A 26,472-nucleotide genomic window follows, 5' to 3' on the forward strand; every position below is an offset into this window, starting at 1 on the left:
TGGAAAGATTACTTAGCTTAGCTACCAGTGACTCCTCTGTATCACATCTTATTTCAAAAACCACCTTCCTTTCCAGGAAACCAGCCAGGACTCCCATTTAAACTTTTCTGAACTCAGATGATTTTTGCATTCTTCGCCCAAGCTTATCTTCCACACAGCTCTAACACGAACTGTCTAACCCCGCACCTCTTAGCAGTATTTCTACCCCATGCTCAAATAAAACATTACTGCAGTGAATGAAAACAACTCACATATACCTTTAATCATGCTAAAAATCAAGTTTCACCAATCAAGTTTTGCTTTTATTTACAAAGACAGAAATTTGCAACACACCAGACATACCTCATAATTAAATTACTTAACAAGGATTAAATCCTGACACTGAAGTTATTGCTTCACTTAAAGTTTCAGAAATTGCCAACAGACATTTTTATATTTTTGGCTCCCAGTATGAATTCTTCACACAGCACTTTAAAAGCATTAAATCAGAGGCAAAACACAAAAATCAAAACTGAGGAAGATGGCAAGTATCAGTGCAGCTTTAGTTAACTAGCTGTGCATCAGCCAGAGTACAGTACAACACATTCGTTGAGATTCAAGACACAGGACTTTTAGTTCATAACTCTGATTTTCAAATCACTAATAGCACTTTAACATAGGGATTCTAGTTTCAAATCAGATACAATCAAATGAGTGATGATTAATGCACATTATATATAAACCCACAGGTTTTAAGATACTTATGGCCAGTTCATTATGATTACAGTAATTAAACCTCTTACCCTAGTCCATGAGTGAGCTGACACTCTGTGAATGTCCCTTGCAACCAATGAAACTGATTCTTTCCACTATTACACACAATTACAGAACAATCCGAAGGAAAAATACCTGACTGGAGAGTTGTTATCCATCACAGCTCACACAAATTAACTGCCACATTTTCTTACATGTGCTCTGCAAACTTACCAGCACTAGCATGTTTCTACTCTGAATGATGATGCCTGCACAAAATCTGCTCTGCATGACATTAGGCAATACTTGTGCGATGGAAAAAACCACTAAAATTTGTAGCATGGTATTGATACAGCAAAATGTTTTATACATAATTTGGAAAAAAGCATGAAGTTCCTTCAGATACACTGAGTTCTTTGAATTTCAGAAATTACCCTTAACTACTAACCACTGCACTAAAAAACCCCAAAAACCTGGTAAGTACAAAAAAAGAGGTCAGTAGCTTTGGATTTCAAAGCTTGTCAATTAAAATTGGAAGATACTCTAAAACACTCACAGTCATTTATAAAATCCATCCTGTGAAAATAAAAGAGCAATCCAGACATATTAGACATCTTTTTAAGATTACTCTTTTAGGTACTTTTCCTTATGGAAAGCAAACCTTATTTTAAGAAATAGTAAAATGTATTAGCAAGTGCAATACCATCACACTACCAAAAATCTCTCCAGAGGAGATACCAAAATTAGCCAATTCTAATAAATTGGAAGGTAACTTAAAATTTAGAATCGATTAATTGTAAGACATCCACGTAAAGCAGTGGGAACTTAGCACTCTTACATAGGAGAGAGCAAGTCACATGTGCTGATAGTGAAAGATCCCAATAGGAACAAAACCACAAGATGGTAGTTAGGTTGAACTTAGCCACTCATGCCGTAACACCGAAGAGACGGGAAAAGGGGTAGAACTAAGTTTTTTAACAGAAACATACAATTTGGATAAACAATTACAACATTCCATCATAATATTGTTTTCTCTGCGTTGCGCATTTGCCAAGGACTCAATGCAACCTGTACGAGCATCACAGCTTTCAGTGACTTAATCCAGTGACAAAAGTAACACTCAGGACTTCGCCACCTCTGCCCTGCTCCCACAGGAACAAGCTGCTTTTAGCTGGAGATCTGACTTGAATAGGATGAATAGGATTGGTAGGTGATACTCCACGTACCTGTGAAGTATGGTTGTATTTTACAAAGCAACAAAATAAATTCCATGAAGCCCTTCCATTACAATTGCCACCATTTATTATGCTAATATTACCTTGTCAAGTGCAGTTTTCATTTTAAGAAACCCACGAGCCAAACTGCCACTTCAGTGGAAGAGCCAAGGTGAACTGCATTCATGTTGACAGAAAAGTATTATATCCCCAAGATAGCAGTAGTCTTTAAATAGTCAAACTGCCAAAGAAACACAATTTGCTGAAGTCTCTGGCATCTTGTTAGAAAGTGCTTGCCACAAGAGCATTCTGCATCAGAGATAACCCTATCAGCCCTGCAGCATTGCTGTCAAAAGACAAAAAGGTCGTAAGTACAGGACCAGCCAGAAGAAAACGTCCAGTTTGGAAACCTCTCCAGTAAGGTATAGAGTTGAGGTGACTTTTGATCTTCCCCAAAAAAGTAATGTGCTGCTATGGCGAGGGAGACTACTCCATCAGAATGCTTTTCTGGGGCCTGAAAGTGAGAAAAGGACAACACAGTCTTTATGATTGTTCATGACTTTTCAATATGAGAACAATTCAGATGCACTTTTCTACAGACAGTATCTCTGCAACAAACTTCATTCTGCAGTTCTTTGTCCTCTGTGTTAAAATACTTCCTATCTTCAACGTATCAGTCTGATTACATGACAAGTACAATCTGAAATTAACTGGTAAACAGGTATTTGGATCACAGCGTCTCTGATGTGTTACACAGCTTCCACGTGCCCCAACTTCAATGTTTGTATGTCTGTTTTGCTGACAAATCAAGATATGGACTCCCACACAGTATTTACACTGATCCTTTTACTGCAAATCCTGAGGACATACAGCCCTTTCTGGCTAGCTTTGACTCTATCAGTCTTGCAAGGCTTGTCACCCTTGAGACTCCAGTCTGCCTTATCAAGTACCCTTTGAGGATTATTTGTGTTTAGACTGCCTGGTGCAGGAAAGAATAAGGGATTTCCTGAACTTTCAAAGATACTTGTAATATTCACTTGAAGGATAAGACACTGTTAAACCTGTAGTAAAAACATACAGATCTGCAAAAAGTTATTCCTTTGGAATTTAGAAGGGTAGGGAGGCAGATCATAAATCCCACTGAAATTGCAAGGCTGGAAGCCTTGAGTCCCACTGAAAATAATGTAAAAGAGAATTTTGAAAACAAAGCTTTGACAACTCTCTTCCGCTTCAAGACCCGTACATTTTCCACCAAGGACTCTGTAATTCCCCAAAACCAAGGAAACAAGGGAAAGGAAGGGAAAAGGTAACTCATAATAATAAAAATCAACTCTGAAATAACAGTAGTAAAGATAAAACTTCAAGAACTGTGAGGTTAAGATAGGAGAAATCCAAACTTATGACCAAAGACCATGGAGACAAGAAAAATATTTTTGCCTTGGCTGTTTGTCAAGTTGGCGAACTACTCATGGAAAATACATAGGAGCTGATCTATAAAGCCAACATACTAAAAGAAGGATACCAGAATTAAGATCTATCAAATAAAGGCAAAGATTTACTATAACATTCTTCACATAGGAAATGGCAGCCATGGTGGGAAGAGGGCGGACCAAGGCATCACCAGGTTTCCAGCAGCACTCACCGTCAGTTCTACCCAGAAGAGCCAGGGAGCCGCATGCAGCCCACGGGAGTAGAACACGAAGTAGTCTCCCCCCAGGCTGGCAACTGGCATTCCATCCCCGAGGGACCAGCGGGACAGCGCTGACCCTGTGCGCGGCCGCACGTACAGGGACATGTGGCTCGGGCCTGCAGGGACAGAGATGTGTGTCCACATGATCAACAGGAGAGGCGGGATAACCACATGCTTTCAGACAGAATAGCATGTCATCTTTGTATTACTATCCATGTCTTCCAAAGCATGATAAAAATGTCTTGTCTACAGAAGATACTTCAATTTTTGCTAAGCACTGGGATAAGTGAGATGATGTAACAGAGGAATACAGGACGTTTCACAATATTAATATAATATAGTCCGATATATACTAACATATAAAATGCTACAAGATGCACTCTTAGAAAGAACCTGCTGTAAAACAATCAAGACTTACTCAAGACAGATGATGTTATCAGTCCCAGAAGTAAGAACTGGAACACACCACTCACAGCTTCTAGTGTGCTATGAAACTGAATTAATTCATGCTGATCTTACAAGGCTTACTATCTTGGGAATGGCACTGGAACCTGCAGTACTGGAGTCAAAGCCTGATTTATTATGGGCATAAAAATAAACACAGATCATAAACCAGAAGCTTCAGTCACTCACCGGATACTTCAAAGCTTAACCTCACAGAGTTCCTGGGCATCAGCTCCTTGGACAGAAGTTTAAACTGAATTGGGCTTCTTGGTGAAATTTCTGGAGCAGGAAGATACCAGTTTTTCCTGTGGAGGAAAAAAAAATTTCAAGTTATTCTCAATGCAACACCCTGAAGTACTAAACATCAGAAGACAAGAAGTTCCTCTATAGTACAGCTGACTGTGCTGCTACTACATGAAATATTCAAAAGGTGTTGATTCTAGCAGAAGGCAGGTAAAATCAGCTTCTGGCCAGACAAATATTTAAAGGGCATATTAGAAAAACAGTCACCAGTGTAGTCATTCATTACCATCATCTGCCTTAATTTACAAAACAAATGAGTGAGAATATTTTCACCTTCTACACTTTTGCTCACAAGATTCTTGAGGTGTGAGAAATAGCCACAGCAGCTGGTTTTCTTCTGTGGAGACCTGCTACTCTAGACATCCTCTGCAGTCAGCTGGGGAAGGGAGGAGACAGACATACATCCTCCTACTCTGAACTGCCCTTTAGGAGGCTCCCCCGTTCACCTTCTTCTCCACTGGTGCTTACATCTATTTTCCACACATCAACTTCGAAAGCTCCTGCAGCAGACCCACAGAGTCTCTTGCAGAGACTCCAGCAGAAGACTTAGCACCTAGGCCGAAGTTTGTCTTCTGAAGAGGAAGGATTATTTACTTTTAGACCAAGATTATCCTTAGTTTTTCTTCCCTTACATAAGTGAAATTGCATAAATGACCACTATACTTTGCAGTAAAGTGCTCAAGTGAAGGAGAGTTCACACCAACCGGAACATGAAATGCACTGGCAGAATCCAAGGAAGGCCACAGAAAGGAGCCTGCTCCTCACATGGAGTTCTAATGGTGTCATTGATTTCAGGTACATGGGGAGTTATGTGAGATATTCCATTATAATCAAACCCATTAATCCATATACCAGAGTCACTTTTAATCACATTTCCATCTATATCGTGAAATCTTCTGCTTGCGTGCTAGAAGAAAAAAAACAAACACAGAAAGATGATGGAGCCTCTGGAGCGTGCAAGCAGTAGAGGTGATTCTGAAATATCCTCCATGTGAATCCTTAAGGTCTACTGCATTTTCAGTATGCACTGAACACATATCTGAGTATTTATGAATACAAATGCAAGAATTACTCAGGTAAGATACATACCATAAGAACACAATCAGAAGATGACTCTGTTTTAGCCCACCTCAAACCTCATTCACTTTTTAAATTATCATCACTTACACAATTTGCCCACTTAAAACCCCCTAAAACACCCTGCTCTTCTGACACAGAGGAGCTGAACACTGAGATTGAACAAGGGGAACATTAGCCATCATTTCAAATGCAGGAATAATCACTAGAGCTTTTAAATTTTTAAATAAAAAAAAAAAGGGAATATTACTCTTTCTGGGATGGAGGAGGGATGGGGGGAATAAGCCTTGAAAAAAACAAAACACTCTTGCAACCAAAAGAGGCAATACAACATGCAAAGCTCTTCTTACCTGGAGAAAGACTCGCTTGGGCTTTGGATTAGCTGCATCAGAAGTATAAGGAAAGAAGATTCCACTACAAACAAGAATCAGGGTGACTACAAACACAGTACTTAAAGTTATTAGCGTCGTTTTTGTACTTTTGACAAGGTAAATGAAGTTAATCTAGAGAATAAAAAAAACAGTTCAGTTATAAAACTGCAACACTTAAGATATAAGACACTACTTGTATAACTCTAAAATTCAATTATGGAACTGAAGGTACATTAAAAAGACATAATTGCAAGTGCCACCTCATACAAGACACTTCTTTTTAATCTCAGCATTTAAAACTGAGATTTTTAAAGCTGATTTATTTTATAAAACAGGAATAAAGTGAGTAGTTCCTGGAGCTTTCAAAACTTTCTAGTTTTTAAAACATCTGCCAACAAAAAAAGCCCCAGAATCTTTCCACGTTCTATGGCAGCAGAAAAAACCACAAAACTGAGTATTCTTTTTGAAGTTTGTACATGTATTGTTCAGTCATACACTACACCTAAAATGAATCTCTGCTCGAAATTCAGCATTACATTTCATATTTTACATCAGTCTTTACTACATCATCATAGAGCAATATAAGCCCTGCTTCAATGACTTTTCTTTGACTAACACAAAACATGGAATCATTTCCTAGAACTTTACAGTAACATTTAAGATATTGTCAAATTATCACTAATTTCTAGTATTAATTAAAAAAACCTTCTTATTCTGAACTCTAGAGAAAGTTTAATGGTTTTAGACAATATTTACAAATTCTACTTACGAAATAGGAAGACAGGATCATAGTGAAGATAACAATAAATCCTGCCAACACCATATCTGGTGGAATTTCTGAACCGCTTCGTCCCATGACAGGTGTAAACATTTCAAATACAGTCCAACTTAAATACAGCATATACAGATAGGGAACAAACATCCCCAGCATGTACATCACAATAAACTTTATTGTGGCACCTGTAGGGAACAGGAAAAAACAAAAGACAAAAGAAGTAAAGCTGAAAAGGACATAAACACGCAGCTTTACTGATATATCCACAATACCACTGCAAGGCCCAATACACAATACTGGTTCTCATCCCCAATATGCATATGAAAAGATCTCATTTTGCATAGCCAACACTACTGTAATTTTCAAAACCACCATAAAATTAATCTTGTATTACAAAAAAAAATTTAACATGTTTTCTGTCCCAAGCATTCCTTAAATATTACAGTATTTTTTATGAACCTTAACTGTTATCAAAATTTTGATCGCTTGTTAATATACCCATATGCTGCTCTTTTAACCTGAGACATGGGATGTTTTTCAGTGTATTTTTTTAAAGCTTCTCACACTTTCAATCTGTCTTAAGTTCAGGAACACTTTTTTCATTAAAAAATGTGACTTAGACTATTCAAAGTCAATGTTTGCTGTTTCTTTTGCCTAAATAAGAGTAAGAGTAGAAGTTTTTAAATACCACTTCCACCCCTCAAAACCAATACCTTTTTGGCTGAATTCCTTGTGGATCATCAGCTTAGTGAGTAAAGGAAATGCTACCCACAATGTACAAATGAATGCTGAACAAAGGCCCATCTGAGTCATCACAGCCAATGCTATTGACCAAATCATCAATGAGGCATCAAAAAAAACATCTCCCAGGTACTGCTCATTCATATTCTGTAACAAAAAGCAGTAAATACATTTAATTACTGTGCACATTCCATAGATCCCACCTCATGAGAACACACAGAAAAATCCATATTCCTTGTATATAATTGTTTTCCTTGGGCAAAACAATTCTGACAAGCATCATCTCACCATTCTCTTACCATACAGAATTATCTGTGACAGTATATTTTTTTATTAGTTTTCTAAGTCTGCTGACACAACTTGAAAAAGAGATTACACAGGCTTGGGCAGAAGGAGGAAGGGAATGTACAAATGACAGTACAAAAGAATACACAAGGCTAGTGTTTAAGGCAAAGAGGGCCTTTTCAAAGAAAATGTAACACAGCATAAATTACATAATACTTATGTGTAAAAAAGTTATCTGTACCTCCTGAGAATGTAAACTTGTTTTTGAACAGCAGCTGCTAACAGACTTCTTACACAAGCACTGTTATTAGTGCAGAAATATTACACTGGTGCCTTTATAGGTCATGCCACAAGCTGTCACTTCAGAAGCCTGCTTATTAAAATACGTTATTTGTTTTGAATAAAAGACATCATAGGTTAGATAACACCAGAAATGTTTCAGGGGAAAAAAAATTTAACCATAAAAAAAGTAATTTGCTTCGGTTTTGGTTTTTTTTAAGTTACATGAGCAATGCTGCAGTGTTTGCAGTGCAAGGTTCCTATCTGCAAATCCTGCTTGTAGCAAGAAGGATTGTTTGCATGAACAACAGTTATCAGAAAGCACCTACTTCAGTTCTGGGGTGACAAGAAAAAAAAGGAGAGCAAAGAAACATAGAAGTTGCCAAACCTATTTCAAAACATAAAGCTTATCAACTCACAAGTTGTTGAGCCATGAGTAGGCACTGCCTCTGATAGCCAAGGAAGAGACTGGCTTCCAAAATTTTTATGCAACTTCTAAGCAAAATGCAAGTTACAGAAAAAACATTAACGATACACTGTGGCGCAAGCTACAGCATGCTACACTTTTGATTTTGAGATGGCTGATCTGATGATTAAGCAATCAGTAGGCATGAAGTAGATCCAGAGCCTGAAATGTCTTAACAGCTAATGAAAGTATCAGCCAGCTTATCCAGAAGACTGGAAAACTGTAAAAATGCATCTATTTTATAAATGGCTCATCTCTTCCACAAAGGGATAACACCAAATATATATATTTGGTAACATACATGTACCAGTTAACACTCCCCTTCCCCCAAAAATTTTTAAAAATTCTACTTCCAGAGAAAGACATGATGGATCCTCTCAGAACTTTTCATAAGATGAAAATTCACCAAATGTCACAAAGTTCTTAAAACTTTTTCAAACATTTGTATTTGCCTGTCAACTAAGGCTTCCTAAATTCTCTTGTCCAAAACCCACACAAATGGCTGAGAAGATAAGTAACAACAAGCTGAATGACTAAATATTACTGCACCTAAAACCTCAGCCTAGAAGGCCTGAGTAGTCAACTTCTGCCCTGGAAGAGTGTCATCTATCAGATACCTCGAGACACAAAACCATATGGGATTGTTATAATTTATAATTATGAAATTATTACACAAGTTAAATCACGTTGGTAAGTCCATGAAAAAAAATCCTAAGCAAAACAAGTAGACAGACAGTAATCATGACAAATGACAGCAATGGAAAAGTAACACACACCAAATCCTCAATGAGCCTTGCAGGGGCCTAAATGACTTTTACCTAATGCAGAGAAGAACACAGATGACCAAGAGCTCTGTTCCATCTCCAGCTGTGCTCAGAACTATAAATCAGAATAATCACAGAATTGTTTAGGTTGGAAAATACCTTTGAGATCACCTGAGTCCAACCTAGGCCTTGCATTGCCAAGGCCATCGTTAAACCATGTCCCTAAGTGCTACATCTAGACATCTTTTAAATACCTCCAGGGATGGTGACCCAACCCCTTCCTTGGGCAGTCTGTTTCAGAGCTTGATAATCCTTTCCATTAAGAAATCTTTCTTAATATCTAACCTGAACCTTCCATGGCATAACTTGAGGCCATTTTCTCTTGTCCTGTCCCTGGCTGTCTGGGAGAAGAAACCAACCCCCACCTGGCTACACCCTCCTTTCAGGCAGTTGTAGGGTGTGACAAGGTCCCCCCAAGCCTCCTTTTCTCCAGGCTAAACAACCTCAGCTCCCTCAGCTGTTCCTCACAGGACTTGTGCTCCAGACCCTTCACCAGCTCCATTGCCCTTCTCTGGACATGCTCCAGCACCTTCATGTCTTTCTTGGAGTGAGGGGCCCAGAACTGAACACAGGATTTGTGGTGTGGCCTCACCAGTGCCAAGAACATAGGAACAATCCCTGTCCTGGTCCTGCTGGCCACACTGCTGCTGGTACAGGCCAGGATGCCACTGGCCTTCTTGGCCACCTGGGCACACCCTGGCTCATGTTCAGCTGCTGTCAGCAGCACCCCCAGGTCCTTTTCCTGTGGGCAGCTTTGCAGCCACTCTGCCCCAGCCTGTGGCACTGCCTGGGGTTGTGACCTAAATCACAAAGGCTCCCGCCTTTTTTTTGAAGCAGCTCCTAAAGGTCAAGGCTGTCTTAAATCACGTAGCTCTTACCTCTCTGATTTAGCAGAACAATCCCTTATGTTTAGATGAAGCAATTTTTTACAGCAACATTTTAGATACTGAAAACTATTTGCAATTTTTAAAATCAGCTCAAAAGGTAGGTCTTCCACAGATTAAACACCTCATTGCCCTTCAACAATAACAACAAAGTCTTGCCCACCTTGTAGAAGAACTTCTTGGCTAGCATGTGCACAAGAATGAGCTTAGCTGCAGCTGCAGTGCCATAGAGAGACACAGAAACATAGAAATGGGTGTACCAAGAAAGAGCCCGTCCAATGATGGAGACAAACACTGCCACCATAAGGACTGCCACCAGTGTGCACACCCAGCTTGTGAGGGTTAAGCTGAATGCAGTAAATAACTTCTTCAGGTTATGAACAGCTATGAAGAAGAAAAAAGAAGTTTCATTCAACACCTGTGTATTCTACTGCAGACTATCATCAAAATTTTAATTACCCCACAGTGTAACTACTTTAATGACCAAAATTAAGGGGTCCCCTGTGAAGACATCTTAACAGCATGGTTTACGTCACTTAGCCTATTTCTGTGCATGTCTACTTGCACATGTCCCCACTGCAAGGTTTATTCCCAAAATACTGGTGTGTTTTGTAGAGTACAGCTTTTGTGATAGCAAAAACTTTACTAGGGAACCAATGGAGCCACAGTTCCATTTTTAGGTATACAAAAAATACCCAATAAAAACCACAAAAAAAATAACAACAAAAACCCCAAACCAAAACAAGAACAACCCCCTCTGCAAAAAAAACCCCACCAAACCAAACAAACCACCAAAAAAACCCACCCCAAAGCCTCATCCCCGCAAAAAAACCCCCAACAACAAAAAATTTAGTTGTTTTTCTTTTAACATTTTCTTACTCCAAAAATGTTTTCTGGATTTTCAGGAGGAGATCAGTGTGGTTTTTTAAGGTTTTTTAACAGGCATGTTCCTACACATACTAAAAAGGTCTAATTAGAAGATTTAAGTTGGTTTACACTCTATTAAGCTTTGCTGTCATTTTCTCCATTTTTTGTTTTCATACTCGGTCCTGTCTATAGACAGGCGTTAAACATGATTCTGCCCCCTTATCTGAATTAACAAAATTTTAAAAATTATATGGATACAAGGCGATTTTTTTTCAACACCCAGATCTTTAAAAGATTTAATTTTAATCTTCATGATATGATAAGAGACAAAATCATGATTCATAAATGCTAGACATCTAAGCCTATCATATTCTTTCACCATAATAAATATTCAGATGAGAGACTTAACACAAAGCAACTCCTATGGCATGCTGCACACCTAAACTTTATTTCTGAAGTTCAACTGAAGAGATGCCGTAATGGCCTGAACACGTTTTCACCTACACTTCTTCATTTAGGAATTGCTAATTGCTAAAGAGTAATGTAATAAAAAAAAAAAACAAAATCATAAACAAACCTAGACTTACCTCTGGGTTTTGGCTGTAATACTTTTTTGCTTAAATAAAAAAAAGCAATTGCTGTTGTAATATAGTTCATAATTGTGCCAACACGAGCAGGATAGGCCAGGACAAATAAACCAAGTATATCAAAGAACACAACATTTCCATGTCGATACTCAAAAGATTTAGCCAACTTTTCTGATGTTGCTAGGTATTTTAGGACAGCTAGAATATTGTCACCTATTAAAACAGTAGATACACAATATAATTATATCAAGGCTGATAAATTACCACACAGTATTTATTTTTTACTATAACCATTCTGAAAAATTGTATAGAAATATCCTCAATGAAGACATGAATGCAAATGATTATTCTCAAACAGGTATTTGACAGTACACACAGAATAGTGTTCTACATGAGTTACTCTATCCAGCTGTCAAAATAAGTATACTTGGGAATTCTCATGCACTTAGACACCATTGCAATGGAAGAACAGTCAGGCTTTCAGCCCATAACTTCTTCTACACTTCTGATATTTAGCACTGGACTTGAAGGCTAACCCATAGAAGAGTTTATAATTTCCCAATCTTCCTCCTCTTCTCCTCACCACTAAGTGACCCCTCCAGGTTTCAATGTCTATCAGTTACCTGCCTTTCTTTCCCTCCATGACTCTAAAGAAAAGGCCACTATATTCCTTTGTAGCCTATAGGCACCAACCACCTTTTCCTTTCCCACAGTACAGTCAAAACAAGGTAACCAAATGAGAACAATCATTCTCAACTTTCATTTAGCTTTCACTAGACAATTAGAAGTTCCTACTGGCTGTAAAGTGTCTTTTTTTTTTTTTTTTTTTAATCTGTGATATGTTTAGGAGGACAAGCTCTACATAAAACCATTATGACTACAATCATCTTTCCAATAGGAATTTAGAAGTGCTACTTTCTGTCCTGCAGCTAAACTGGTGTAAGGAAGTGTTTAAAAACCATATTCATGCTGGTCATCTAAGTTGGCTTGTACATAAGCTTAAAGAACGAATGGTCAAAATCCTGGAGACATTTAGGATTATGTTAGCTTTTCCTGGGAAATTAAAGATCTTCATAGTTTTCTTTACTGTAGTCTGTCTAATGAGCACAACCTGTTGCAGAAAATAAATCCTGTTTATCCAGGATTTATGTGGTGTGTGCTACCACATAAGTTTGACTGAGATCTATTCTAATATAAAAAATCTCTGTTGGCAGATCAGTCTCTATGCCACCAACTTACTCAAAAGCTTCTGATGAGAAACGTTAACCAATAACAGGACTTAATAAGATAAAAGGAACACAGAATCCTGAACAGTCAGGTATCAATGGGCAGACAATAACTTTGATTTGAAAGCAACTGTGGAATCTAATTGACATCACTGGGTGCTGATAAAGTTTATCTTCCCAAATTGACCAAATATATTTCTATTGTATTTAAAAGATATGTATTCAGTTAATTCTTTGTTCTTGAGAACACAACCAACATGTACTAAATGGGTAATTAAAATTATTAATTTATCACTACAGCCATCTTACAGCAAAATGAAAAAGCAACAATACTACTCGATGGTAAATTACTGAATTAAAATACCAACCTGCTCTCTGAATGGAATCTGTCAAAATTCTGTCTGACGTGTCATATTCTGTATGATAAATGTAGCCATTTTCAATAAAAGCCAAATCTATTCCTACAGAAAGAGAAGCAGCATTTTTTAAATCTATGCAATCCTAAAACCCCAAAACAAATAAAGCCTCCCATGTACTTCACATAAAATGGTGCTCTACTTTGTAACCCAGTCATTATCCTTAGAGATAAACAAAATAGCCTCTGCAGGAGGAAAACTAACTGGACTTCCATTGTCTTTAAAATAGAACAGCTTTAAAACATTTTAAAGTATTGGTCCTTTCGTATGTACTGATTCCCATGACATCTCTTGCAACTGGAGAAACACATGGAAACACCAGATCATCTCAGCTTCAGAAAAGATGTACAAGGTGCTTGCCAAATGTTTCCTTGCAAAGCTTCTGTAAATGTTTATGCTGAAAAGTAGTAAAAAGCAGCACTGTGAAACAACAGATCACCTTCTCAAAAGACCAGGTGTGCTCTTTGTACTTGTGATGTGTAAACAGCTTTTAGAGAGTTAGTCTGAAAACCCTTCACTTCAAAGTCCAAATAATTTCTTCAAACAAACAAAGGCATTTACCAAAACCCAAAGGTTATTCTGCTTCATTAGTTACACATTCAGTGTATCCCATTCACCTCTTCAGCTGCATATGCAAAAAGCTGCTATTTGCAATCTAAATTCTCACAATTTCTGGCAAAATAGGTCTCAATTCCGAGGAACAAACCAGTTTTTTAACTCAATTCTTTTTTTTAATCTGTTTATAAAAAAACCCCCAGAGGTCAGTGAGAAATCATTTACCACCCAGGTACAATTCTGAACAAAGAACACATTGTATAAAATCAGCTACTTTAGTTTCAGGCTAGAAGTGTACTTCAGAACAGTACAGAGTATGCCAGAACAACTGCTTTGTACTAACAATCAATTCAGAAATACCACTTTTCTTGAAAGTGACTCCAATGACAACCTGTCCAGGACAAGAAGGACTTTTCAGAAGTTTACAGTCTTTTCAATTGTGCTCACACTGAGTAAACACTTCACATTTCCTTCCCACTGTTCATTCTCAACAGAAGGCAAACTGTAAACAGATCAGCAAAACTAAAAAGCTTCTATCCTGTGCTTGATTATGGAAAAAAACAAACAAAACCCGCCAAAATCCCCCAAAAACCAACCAACCAAATCCCCCAAACAAAACACCACCACCAGAAAGAAAAAAACCCCAAAACACAACAATCAAACAGAAACAACAAAACCAACAACAACAAAAAGATCCCCCAACCAAACAAAACCCAAGGGTAATGAAAATGCATTAATGACTATTCACTACCTCTAAAAAAGATTATTTTGGTTTATCCATTAAATACAGACATTTCATTCCTGCAAGTACGTTATTAGCATCATGTACCAAAATGTTTCAAAACAGAGTATTTAATAGCTGCTAATTCCTGGAGTATTTTCCTGATTTTCAGGACACTTTTCTACCATGTAGTTTCTTTCTGGAAAACACCAGTCATCTAAATACATCCCTAGCAAACTGTGTGACAAACTCATCTAAAAACTCTTTCCTTAGGAAAGGAGCAGGAGACTTCCCTCCCAGTGTGAGAAACAAACCAAATTTGAGGACCTTCAGTCACAGCAGAAATTTGAGGACAAATTTGAGGACACAGTCAACAGCAGAACAGTATCCTTGTTATAAACGTAGTATGTATTGACATGTCTTTTGATAACATACCTGGAACATTGCCAAAATCCCTGTAGATACGGAAGTCTGTATCTGCTGGGATAATGCCACTCTGAAATATTTCCTGTGCCACCACAGAGGCAAAGGGATGTTTGGCTGCAACTACATATGCTTGTACCAACCAAGGGTTCTCAGGTCCTAAAAAAAGATGAGCAGAAAGTTCACCGCAAATAGTTTTTTAACTTCTGTTAGGATATGCATCCTCATGGTAACAAATAATGCAAAGTAACTCACTGGAGATTTAACACTGTTGCCCCACAGACTATATAATAAGTACAATTGGGTTGGCGGAATGACTCACACTTCAGAGAAAGAATTAGCTACATTTGGGGGCAAAAAAACCAAACCACTGTTGCCTCCTGTGTTCAGTGACAGAGCAGATAAGCCACGTCCCAAAAAGACCCAGCAATAATGAAGAAGTCACAACCTTTAGCTGAACTTCCAATCCATCATGTATGTATCACACATCAATACTGTTGTTTAGAAAAAAGTCTCTCCCCTAAAGCATTCAGTGCACGTAAACAGCTAAGCAGCTTCAGCATTACAAGAAAGTCTGCACTCCAGCTAGGATGGAGCATGGGTCTAACTGCAGCCTACAAAACACAGAACTTTTGCTGCTTCCTGAGCATGGGATGGAGTTCTAATGCCACAATCTCCCTGAAGAGATTTTGAAAGAACTGGTGTGAAAAATAAATAGAACATATGAAACTATGAGTATTAAGATATATGTGCTATCCAAACATTTTTCTCCTTTTTACCTTGATGCAAAAGGGAAACACAACTTCTACTAGTCTGCTCTACACAGGCTTCCTACCTATGAGGCAACTTCTGTGGCAGTGCTTTAGCCTGGAAGTATCTAAAAACTGAGAACAACTTAATTGCTGCAAAGGCCTGGGAAAAAGGCACAGAAATTCTCCTGTCTTTTGCTTATGAGTCACTTTCAATACTCCTTCAAGTCTGCATCATTTATTATCAAATTAACCTTGTGTAGAAATTGGACACAATGCAAGCTCATACCTGTTTGAAAAACAAGTTCTTTTCCTCCTACGCCTGCTGCCTCCAGGTTAATAAAAGCTCTGACTGACTTGGCCCACTCATGTTGTGTAATGAAGCCATGACTAGCCTTGATGGGAAAACAAAAAAATATAGGTCAAATATCTACCAGACAAGCCTAAATGTTATTTTCCGTCATTCACGTTTGCATATAACTCAAGACTGCACAAGGCAGATACACAAAAAGATGCAGAAAATGCAAGTCTGATACTTAAACTAATACAGTCAATATTCTTAATCCAAGTGCATTTTTCTCTTTGAAATCATACACATTTTCCTCAGAAATGACAGGTAATTAATGAATATTCCAAGAGATAAACACAAGCCGTTATCTTTCCTTTGTTAAGAGTTTTAATATGCTGCTTTGATGTATATTTTATAATTCTGGCATATTCTCACCTGCAAAATATTTTCTTCTGCACCATTAAATAAGAATATGACAGCATGCTGCAGGGACTCTGATGATTTGGAAAGTGTGTTAAGTATTTCAAGCATCACTGCACAGCTAACAGCATCATCACTGGCACCTTAAAACAATCAGCAAAACAGTAAGGCTTACAACAAACACACAGACTTGCAACAAAGACAAGAGAAGAAAAATGGTTTATGCTATTTCAGTCACTTAATCTAACTGGAGTACAATTGTGTCAAGCTTTAGTATATTTTCTGGTACTGCTTGTACCCTCTGTCTATACTAGTTGAAAGAAACAGCTGCAACAAAAATTATGTTCAGAAGTTGAGCAAGAAATCAGATCCAATACTACTGTTCACGAAAAGCAGACTAACCAGGTTACTAGGCAAGCAGTGCGATCATTATCTACTTTCTTAAATACAACATTAATAAATAAGGATGTAATTTTCATTGACAGCACACTCAAACTTTAAAAAGTAACAATCTCCACAAGTCACCTTAAAGCATTCCACACTGTTACAATGCATTCAATTAAGAGGACAAAACCTCAAAGTAATACAAAGCTAAGACTGCAAAATAAAGCTTAGGAAATACCAGAATTCACACCTTTAAAAGCCTCCATAAGGTATATGTTACAATAAAAGATTTTCCTGATCAGATGCTTTTCACCACCCTTCCTTCTTTGCAGAAACTCCTTTCACTCTAAGCTCAGTAGTCCGTCCTCTTTGAGTTCCTCATCCAATACTACAATCTCACACCTTCTCCCACACGCCACTGGTTTTTTATCTTAATTAAGTATCCATCTTTTAGACAAGGCCTTCCATTGTCCCAGTTCCCTCACTTTGGTGCAAGCTGTAGCACCTCCCTATCCTGCTCTAATAAGTAAAATTTGGGAGAAAACAGAAATTAAAACTCATTCCTGTGGGCCTGGGTTACACACATGATGCTGACACGCACTGAGATGCCGACAATGATGTGGTCAAGCCTCATCATGCTATTTAGGTACAGTTAGCTGCTCAAAATGTGCAATTTACACATAAAAGAAAAAAAAACCAAGCAGCTTTTCCAAAGCTTGTCACCATGCAAAACGTAAGACATAACTGCTATGAAAAGGACATATTCCTGATACAAACATAAATCTTAGTCTAGATTTTAGCTTTAATTTATTGCATGGAATAAATAAATTCGAGACCTTTCCAACGCACCATTCTCTACTTTAGTTCTCAGAAATTACTGCCTTGTTCTGACAAAAGCTTTCCATAGATCACCATCCAATTACCTGATTTAAAGCCCTGATCGTCACAGATTTTCATTAATTTCACAGAATATTCTGAGTTGGAAGAGACCTTAACTGCTATCCAAGTTTATCAGTAGTCTGCTTTCAGCCACACTGAGTTCTTTTATTTAAAATGCTGTTTTGAAAACTCAGCAGAGGAGTATAGTTTCCAGTGACGTTAGTTATTTACTTGCCTTACTGTGAGGCTAAGAAAAATAAAAGTTATTGGCTTCAAGAGACATACAGATTTACATCTGATAAAAGCAGCCATGTAGCCATAGACCGTTACACAAACTTGCAGAGAAAATACCCCCAGTACTTCTTACACAACAAAACTGACAGGAGGTCATAACAGATTTTACGGCAGATATTACCAACCTAAAAAAAACACATTATGTCTGCGATGATAATTTCAAAGATGCTTTTGCCATCGAGTTTACCAGAAAAGAATCAAACAGGCCATACAAACTGAAGTAGAATCAGAACAAGAGACACATTTTAGGACTTTACCATTTATGTTTTTCCTTCACAAGGAACACAACCTTTACTAAAACTAATGATTGACTGAGTCTTGCTTCACACATTTTTTGTATGTAAGCATCATAAGCAGATTATATTTTATTACCTGGTTTACAAATATATTACTCATTGATCTTTGAGACGTACTAATTCTGGTTAAAAGCCCACCTTTTTGGTAATGGAAAAAGGGCTGTAAGCAAATAGTTGAGAAATACAGGAGAAGAGAAAACAAAAGGCTTAGGTAATGTGCAAGTGGCATACTAAGAAAACAAAAGACAGAGCAGCTACTTGCTGCAGTAAAGGGTTAGGCTGCTTTGTGATTAAGAGCAAGCACACAGGCTGATTTCCAGCTCCTCTACAGATTTCTGTAAAATCCTATACAAACCACTCTTATTTTTTTGGCACTTCCGTGCAAGGTTGGTTAAGTATTTTAGTGTCTGAGGAACTGTAAGGAAAATAATTGATGTAAACATAATCCTGTTTTATAACCCACAGAAATTGACAACAATTTACACAGGGCATCAATTTGAAAACAATTTTTAATAATCATAGTACTATGCTTGTTAAATATTCTAAGTCTAGGTAGACATACATAGACTATATATACAGTAATTAGCACCTCTGCAGTTCCTCCATCACAGAGCATGTAAAATAATCATGAATTTATTAAGTGTAATTTGGAAACTCATGTTGCCGAAATATGATTGAGGAGAAAGAGAAGTTCTGTATACTATTTGTTGACAGAAAAAAGGCAGAAAGAGTCCAGCAAAAGCTTTGTTTCTCTAGCTAACACTCAATTGTTTCCTTAATAATGAAGACTAGTCACATGTGCTAAAGAATACAATGTTCAGCACCAATAAAATAAAATATTGCGTGGGATGTAAATGAAGAAACTCCAGTAAAAGCTGTACTGTTGGTGAGTGACATCTGTGGGTGTTTTTCAACTGCAGTAACAGGCACACACCTGTGGCTGTGTTACAACAAATTTTGTGTTTTATATCCATACCTTCCTGGCTCTGTTAAACCCACAAATTTACAAAGCAGTTTACACCCTTGCTGCAATAATAATTTAACAGGATTCGATTTAAAAAATGTAGAGGAACAAGACTAAGAGAGTACAAAAAAGTCATAGTCAAACTAGCAGTAAAAGATATATAGACACTTCCAAGGCAACAGTACCCCAGCCTTTGATCACTACACTATTTTGAGACAAGAGCTTTGAATGTGGAAAGAAATGAAAAAAAACTGGCATATCTTAAGCATATCAGACTGAAAATCTGAGATACCAGCAAAAGGAGGGGAAAACAGACTGGTTAGTGGGGATGGGCATAGTCTCTGGCTGAGCACCCTGTGAAAGAAAAGCCAGGATTAAATCACTAAAGAAGTATGAAAAGACCTGGATGATGGGTGGAAGCAGCACATGAACTATATGCATAAGCAGTGAATTATAAGAAAGGCAGACATAACCAAACCTTCCAGAAATCTAAATACGCATCTGTAAATTGCTGCCTACAGAAAGTGAGAGTGAAATTCTAAGTTTAACAGGATCAACCTGTCACTCTAAGCAATGAATTTCACTGAGACCAAACAGACTAGCTGACACATGCAGTAATCTAACGTGGCTACTTGGTATGAGAAATCCATGAGCCAAGCTCTGCGGCTCACGTAACACAGAGAAACATGGAACAAACACACAGACCTACCCGGGGTATTTGGTACGGAATCAAAGTGACAATTGGATAACACTGCATGCTCAGCTCCACTGCGAGGTTCCAGCTTCACTACCACATTGGTTATGTTTGCATAGTAACTAGTAAAGCCTCCTAAAAAGTCAATGCTAAAGGAGCCTGTGGGCCTCTGTATGTCTACAGATATCTTGTGAGCATCCGTGCTTTCTCTTTCTATTCCCCTAATTTGTTCTAAGAGGTAGTTAACTGCAAGAACTTCGTTCTCTGGACTTCCAACTGTTCTGGGCCCAATTGCTGTAATGTTGTCAAGATATCCCCTGTAAGACATAAATTAAAACTTCAGCATCAATACATTCAACATTTAGTATGTAACTTATCTACAACTGTAACATTTTTGTACACGGCTCTATTTCAAAACTGAAGGTAAGCAGAAGAGGCTAAAGCCAGTTAGACAGTAACCTGTAATGGGCATACAGGCCTGAGCTTTACTCAGGACTCCTTAGCTTAACTACCATGATATTAAACCAAGGTACTGGCTTTCTGATCTGAACATATCAATTCAGAAAGGAACAGAAGAGTGATTGGAAAAGAGTGATTTTATCTTTAGTGAGGTTCTGTACATGCATACATGCCCCTTCCTGAAGGTCTGAATAAGCACACTTTTACCAAGACATACACCTGACATTAACACTCTAAAATTACAGTGATAGTTTTAGTCTTCCCGACGTTTTGGTGACACAACTAAAAATTTGCAAAGAAGCTTTCCGAGACACTGTACACTACACGAGACTACCAGAACTAAACTATGGGGGACGCGCTGTTTCATCAGCTCCGAGCTCTCGCCAGGGCAGAGCACGACACGACCCCTCTGCCAGGGACGGCCACCCACCGGCGCCCCTCCCGCCCGGTGGCCCCGCCGTACCTGGCACGGGCGGCGCTGAAGTCGCGGGGCCCGGCGGCGGGCGGGCGGCTCAGGAGCTGCCGGTGCGACACCTGCGCCAGCGCCCGCAGCCCCAGCAGGTACAGCAGCACCAGCGGCGCCCCCCGCGCCTCGGGCAGCGGCAGCAGCGGCCGCCGCCCGCCCCGCTTCTTCCCGCCCGCGCCGCGGTCGCCATCCTCCTGCGGCGGCGGCTGGCGGCGGTCGCGCTGTGCGGCGGTGGCGCGGAGCCTCCACACGCCCGTGTCGCCGCTGCGCTCCATGGCCGCGCCGTCCGCCCGTCCGCCGCGCAGCCGCCGTACGGGCCCGGGCCAGGTCAGAGCGCGGCCCGGCCCCGCCCGGCGCGCGGGACGGCCCCGGCGCTCACGTGGTCCGGCAAAGGGCCCGGGCCCGGCGGGGGCGCTGCTTCCGCGGATCGCCACAGGGCGGGTCAGGGTGTAGGGGCGCAGGGTGCGGCACCTGCTCCAACCTCCCTGCTCAAGCAGGGTCATCCCGGAGCACTTGGCATAGGATTTCTCCTTACTGTTCTTGAATATCCCCAGTGAGGGAGACTCCACAGCCTCTCTTGTTTTAGTGCATAGTCACCCACACAGTAAAAAGTTCTTCCTCATGTTCAGGTGGAAGTTCCTGTGCATCATTTTCTGCTCGTTGCCTCTTGTCCTGTTGCTCAGCACCACTGACCAGTGCCTGATCCACCCTCCGACACGCTCCCTTCAGACACTTGCAGACACTGATGAGGTCCCCTTGCAGTCGTATCTTCCTGAGACTGAACAGACCCATGTCTCTCAGCCTTTCCTCATAAGAGAGATGCTCCAGTTCTTTAGTTATCTTTGTTGCTCTCCACTGTACCTGCTCCCGGAGCTCCATGTCTGTCTTGTCCTCAGGAGCTCGTAACTGGGCACAGCCAGTGCAGCTTAGGCCTGTGTCTGGCTACCCACCGAGGCGGGGAAGCCCTCAGCAGTAGTTTCCTGTGGAGAATGGCAGCAGTGAAGCCGTGAGCCCTCTGTCCAGCCACAGCTACAGGGTGAGCATCCACTTGACCCTGCTTGCCCCGTGCATTGTGTGCTGCATTGCCTTGCTTGTGAAGGTGTGCAAGGCTTTTCCTGGTTTCCTGCTTCTTTTAGTTGTTTGGTTGGTTGGTCATTAAAACAAAGTTCACAGAAGTAAAAGTGGTGCCACGCAGGGGAGCAGCAGAGTGCCACAGGGCAGCACACCAGGTGTCTCACAGAAATGAAGTCACACCACTGGTGGTTCTGGCTGGGTTTCCCCCTCCATTGCAATGTATCTTTGGCATTTCATAGGTGTAGCACTGCCCAGACTGGAGCTCAATTAGGCTGGGGTGGAGAGCAATACTGCCAGGAGGTGCTAGTGAAGAGCGGCTTCCAGGGAACTCATGCCAAGGAGAGAACCTTTGAGGATGGGGCCCAAGCTGTGACAAAGACTGTCACTCATGCAGCACTTCACACCATTCTCCCGGGAAGAAAACACCTCTGCCTGCTTTCACACTGCCTTTGAATGATGGCACAGACCTCTTTGGTGGTCATTTCCCCTATCTTTATCATACTGCTTTCCAATGTACTTCACCATGTTTTAAGATATCCTGAAAGATACTTATTTTTTGATGCTTTGTGATGTAATCTGGAAACAAAGTATGTAATGAGGTGATCTAGAGAAATGGGAGTTTTAATAAATCCAGTGATGCAGATAAACACTGCTGCTTTCTACCCTGCCCTTGTTGCTAAATGAAAACTAATAGGATTTGCAATACCCTTTGGAATTAAAAAGTCTGAAAAAGTGGTGAACTGAAAGGTGATGACTATGCTCTCTGCACACCCCAGGTGCTTTAGGAAATTTCCATATTCAGGCTTAGTGAGTTTTCTCATTTGCTTCACTGCATACTCAGTACAGACAAGATTATTCATGATAATTTATGATTTACAACTCCAGATTATGCTATGACCCAGTAATATAGTTCTGGGCTGAGAGATTTGGTTTATTCTGTTTTGTTCAGTTTTTTTTCCTTTCTGCTTTTGTCTCACTTACCTATGTTACCTCTCTCTTCACAAGCAGACAAACAAACCTACAGATTAGGTTCTCAAAAGCAGATTTTACATTAGAAACTACTATGAAAAATTCCAGTATACATTTTTTTCTTAAAACTAACAATGCATAATTAGTCCAGTGAAAGGCTTGCAACACAAATAACAAAACAAAACAAAAAAATAAAATGTGATCCCCCAATATGGAATGGAATGGAATGGAATGGAATGGAATGGAATGGAATGGAATGGAATGGAATGGAAATTGCCCTTTGAAAATGTTATATTCATAATCTGGATGATGTTAAGGTAGTATCAGAAATACACATAAGAAAATATGGTTTTAAAGAAAGGTCACTATTGAGTGTACATCTCGGTTTCTCCTTTGAAATTCTTGTGTAGGTCTTGAAGTTGTATAGAGAAGGCAAACAAAGAGTCAAATATGGATTTTCGTATTTTATTTTGATTTCATGGAAAATATCATCAGTGCTAAAGTACTAGGGGCCACCACTCCTGAAAGACTCACCTAAGCAGCTTTTTGCAGGGCCAGTTGCTCTCCAGCAACATATTTTGTTATATACCAGTTTTACTATGCCTGCATTATTGATCTGGAGCATTGTGCACAGTTTGAGAAAGAGGAGCTACACATCATTTATTTCTTTTGATTCTATGCTTACCTGAGGATTGGAACTGTAGAAAAATTTCATTGTTTTCTTAATTGTCTTTTTCCTTTTATTCTTTGGGCAATATAGGAACATTAAACCATCCCCAGTTAAGAAAAAGACTTGACTGTACTGGTTTTGGTGACAGTCATATTCTATAGATCAAAACAATTTTTAAAATTCTGTCAATTCAAAATTCAGAAGTAATTTTCTGCTTTAGATCAGAAAGATTTCCCATGTTTGAAAGACCGACAGCCCTTTTATCATCTGTTCTGAGCAAAGCATTTGGGAGGGTACTGTGTGATATGAATTATAGTGCTTACATGTTTTGACATGAGTATGACATCAGGGTCAAATACATCAACAAACACAGTGCCCTTTATTGCTCTGTTAGTCTGGAATGGCCAATTTAAGATAATTGGATTTAATTTTCAATCAAATTATTCAGCATAAATTCAGTTTGACTTTATGTCAAGAAGGCTGGTGTTTAACCTAGTATCTTGCAATCCAAGCTAGTTCATTTTGTCAGCTCACAAAAGAGGAAAATCCTGTGTTCACTGAGCATAAATCATACTTGTAAACCTTATTTTAAGCAGAAAAAGTAAAAAGGCAATTCCTTATCCATAAGGACTACGGGTTGGATTTGTTTTTCCTAATTTAGTAGCAGACACAAGTGAAGTCATAGCAGGTTAACATTCTTGCTTAACAGAAAAGTACAGATATGAATGTTTTATATGCTAAGGCCACCATCAGCTATTTACGGTAAGAGAACTAGAACGCTATCTTCAGAATACCATTCAGTTTTGATTAAAAATAAACAGTGATGAAGTAATAGGTAAATTGTTCCCATTGTCACCTTTCTTATTCAAATGTGACTTACTTGCAGTATTAATTTCTTAGCTTCCATTTCCTATACATCAAATCCTCCTGCATCATTGACCGATACATTGAAAATCCCTTTGTTGCAAGATTTCTAGTCCACTGTAGGTATTAATACATTGTGATCAAGACCCCTTTTACATTCATCATTGAGTTTTACAAACTGTTGATTTTCAAGCCCTTTCATTCTCCTACTAACCATTCTGATGATTTCAAGTTTTCTAGTAACTTTCCTGCATTGCTAAACCAAAAGAAGTGGTATCACGGCACCTACACCGGTGACAAATACAAAGGTAAAATCATTGCTACTCTGCAGAGAGTCAGAGATGTTTATTTGCTTTAACGTAAGCATGTTGCCACAGCTTTGAAGTGACAGTTCTGTCCAACTCTCTTGGGAATCTGGTTCTGTCACTGCAGCATGTTCCAGCCATCCACTTAGTGTCCCACAGTTTCTCTGACAGACTAGCTTGAAATGAAATTTGGACTGAGCAGGAAACCCTGTGAGGAAGAAGAATGAGATTTTACATTCTGAGTTTCCAGGGCCTATTATGTCAGTCTTTCTTCAGTGACACATGTGGGCTTGGAAAAATCTTTCTTCCCTGTACAGAAGGTGGTGTTGGATCACTGAGCCTTCCTGCCATAATGGAGATCAATCTTCACTCCTCCCTCAGACACAGATCTATCATCTCTTCAACCATATATCCATCAGTTACCTCACTCCTGTAGCCACAGTGTTGTAACTAGAAGCTCGTATTAAATCAATTTCCTGCCCTGTCTTCAAGGTGGGTTTTTTGGTCACTACTACTGACAGTCCAGCTCCCATCCCATAATTGTGGCCTGGCTCTCATTCTGTGTACTGCAAGCTTGAAAATGTTTGCCTTGCAAACTTGGTAAGCATTCAGTATTGCTCTGAGTCGACAGGCATTCTTCTTCATTGTCTGTTGCCATCCTAGTCTTAGAAACGAAACTAGGAAGAATATTTTAAGGCCTCAGTGCAAGAATCCATTCTTACAGAAATACAGGGTACCCTTGTGTAACCTTGTATTCAGTTCAATACAAGCAGCTGTTCACTGTGAAAACTCTTCTATACAGGCACACGTCACGCTGTCAAGGAAGCTTGCATTTCTTCTTCTTGGGCTTTATTTCCTCACTTTATCATAACTTCACAATGGATAGCACAGTGTGTCACAGGCTAGTTTAAGAAAATAGCGCAGGAAGTCTAATGAGCTTATATCCCTTAATGTCTGTGTTCTCAGCTGACTCCTTGTAAAAATCCTTCCCAGGTATCAACCAGACAACATTTAGGGCTCATTTAGCCAACACATCCATCTCTTTCCTAAGGTACGAGGACAGAAAATGCCTCATTGACACTCCTGACATACCCAAGAATTGGGCATTTTCACCTTCATCCTGTAATTAAAGCAGAATGATTAAACTCTGGTCACTTATTTCAGAACAGGAAGTGGAAGAAGCCACCCACAGATGCTAGATTGATAGGGCACAGAGAGACTCTTGTTTGCATCAGCACTGTACTTAACCATTTTGTTTTGATAAGGTTAAGCAGTGCCTTTGCCTCTTCCCTGTTTAGCAGTACTCATTTTCTGTGCCCCCTCTTCTTCTTACCCTATTATTTTGTAATGGAAGCTATAATCACAACCAAGAATTACACAGAGAAAATGAACTGATTATTGCTTGTTGAAAAACAAAACAAACAACCTTTGTTTAGATGAATATACCTTCCCTTCACAGCCAAATCAGGCTCTATGTAACCTTCTTCCCTGTAGATACCCTGCCCCCCCTTTCCATGCAGGCTGAGCATTCCCTTTGTTATAAAGGAAGGCCAGGGATTGATATTGCCCTGGACAGGGGAGCAATCAGCACACCTGACTGTAATTTCAGGACAGAAGGCTTTTTCTTCATTTGTTGCAAGCCTGTAAAGCTTCAGTCAATCTTAAACTAGTAAGAATTTGTTAAACTGATAACAGGATAGCCAGAACCCAGTCCAAAATCAAGCCACTTATTCATCTTTATCTATTAAATAGCTCACTTTTTACAGTCTGACAGATTCTGACAAACCCTAATCACTCACTTGTTTGCTACCTCATT

General features: G+C 39.3%; 1 protein-coding gene across 1 annotated transcript; it reads right to left on the minus strand.

Annotated features, from left to right (window-relative positions):
* Positions 1-973: 973 nt before the first annotated feature.
* ERMP1 (endoplasmic reticulum metallopeptidase 1) lies at positions 974-21,057 on the minus strand. Its single transcript, XM_069001444.1, has 15 exons — positions 20,772-21,057; positions 19,865-20,166; positions 16,354-16,481; positions 15,919-16,024; positions 14,893-15,039; positions 13,134-13,226; positions 11,540-11,752; positions 10,249-10,469; positions 7,320-7,494; positions 6,601-6,791; positions 5,811-5,963; positions 5,088-5,290; positions 4,270-4,385; positions 3,589-3,752; positions 974-2,460 (listed from the first exon to the last, which is right to left on the minus strand). The coding sequence occupies exons 1-15, from the start codon at positions 21,047-21,049 to the stop codon at positions 2,296-2,298; spliced, it is 2,655 nt and encodes an 884-aa protein (XP_068857545.1). The 5' UTR covers positions 21,050-21,057; the 3' UTR covers positions 974-2,295.
* Positions 21,058-26,472: the final 5,415 nt, after the last annotated feature.

Source organism: Aphelocoma coerulescens, assembly GCF_041296385.1.
Source record: "Aphelocoma coerulescens isolate FSJ_1873_10779 chromosome Z unlocalized genomic scaffold, UR_Acoe_1.0 ChrZ, whole genome shotgun sequence".
Classification (NCBI taxonomy): Eukaryota; Metazoa; Chordata; class Aves; order Passeriformes; family Corvidae; genus Aphelocoma; species Aphelocoma coerulescens.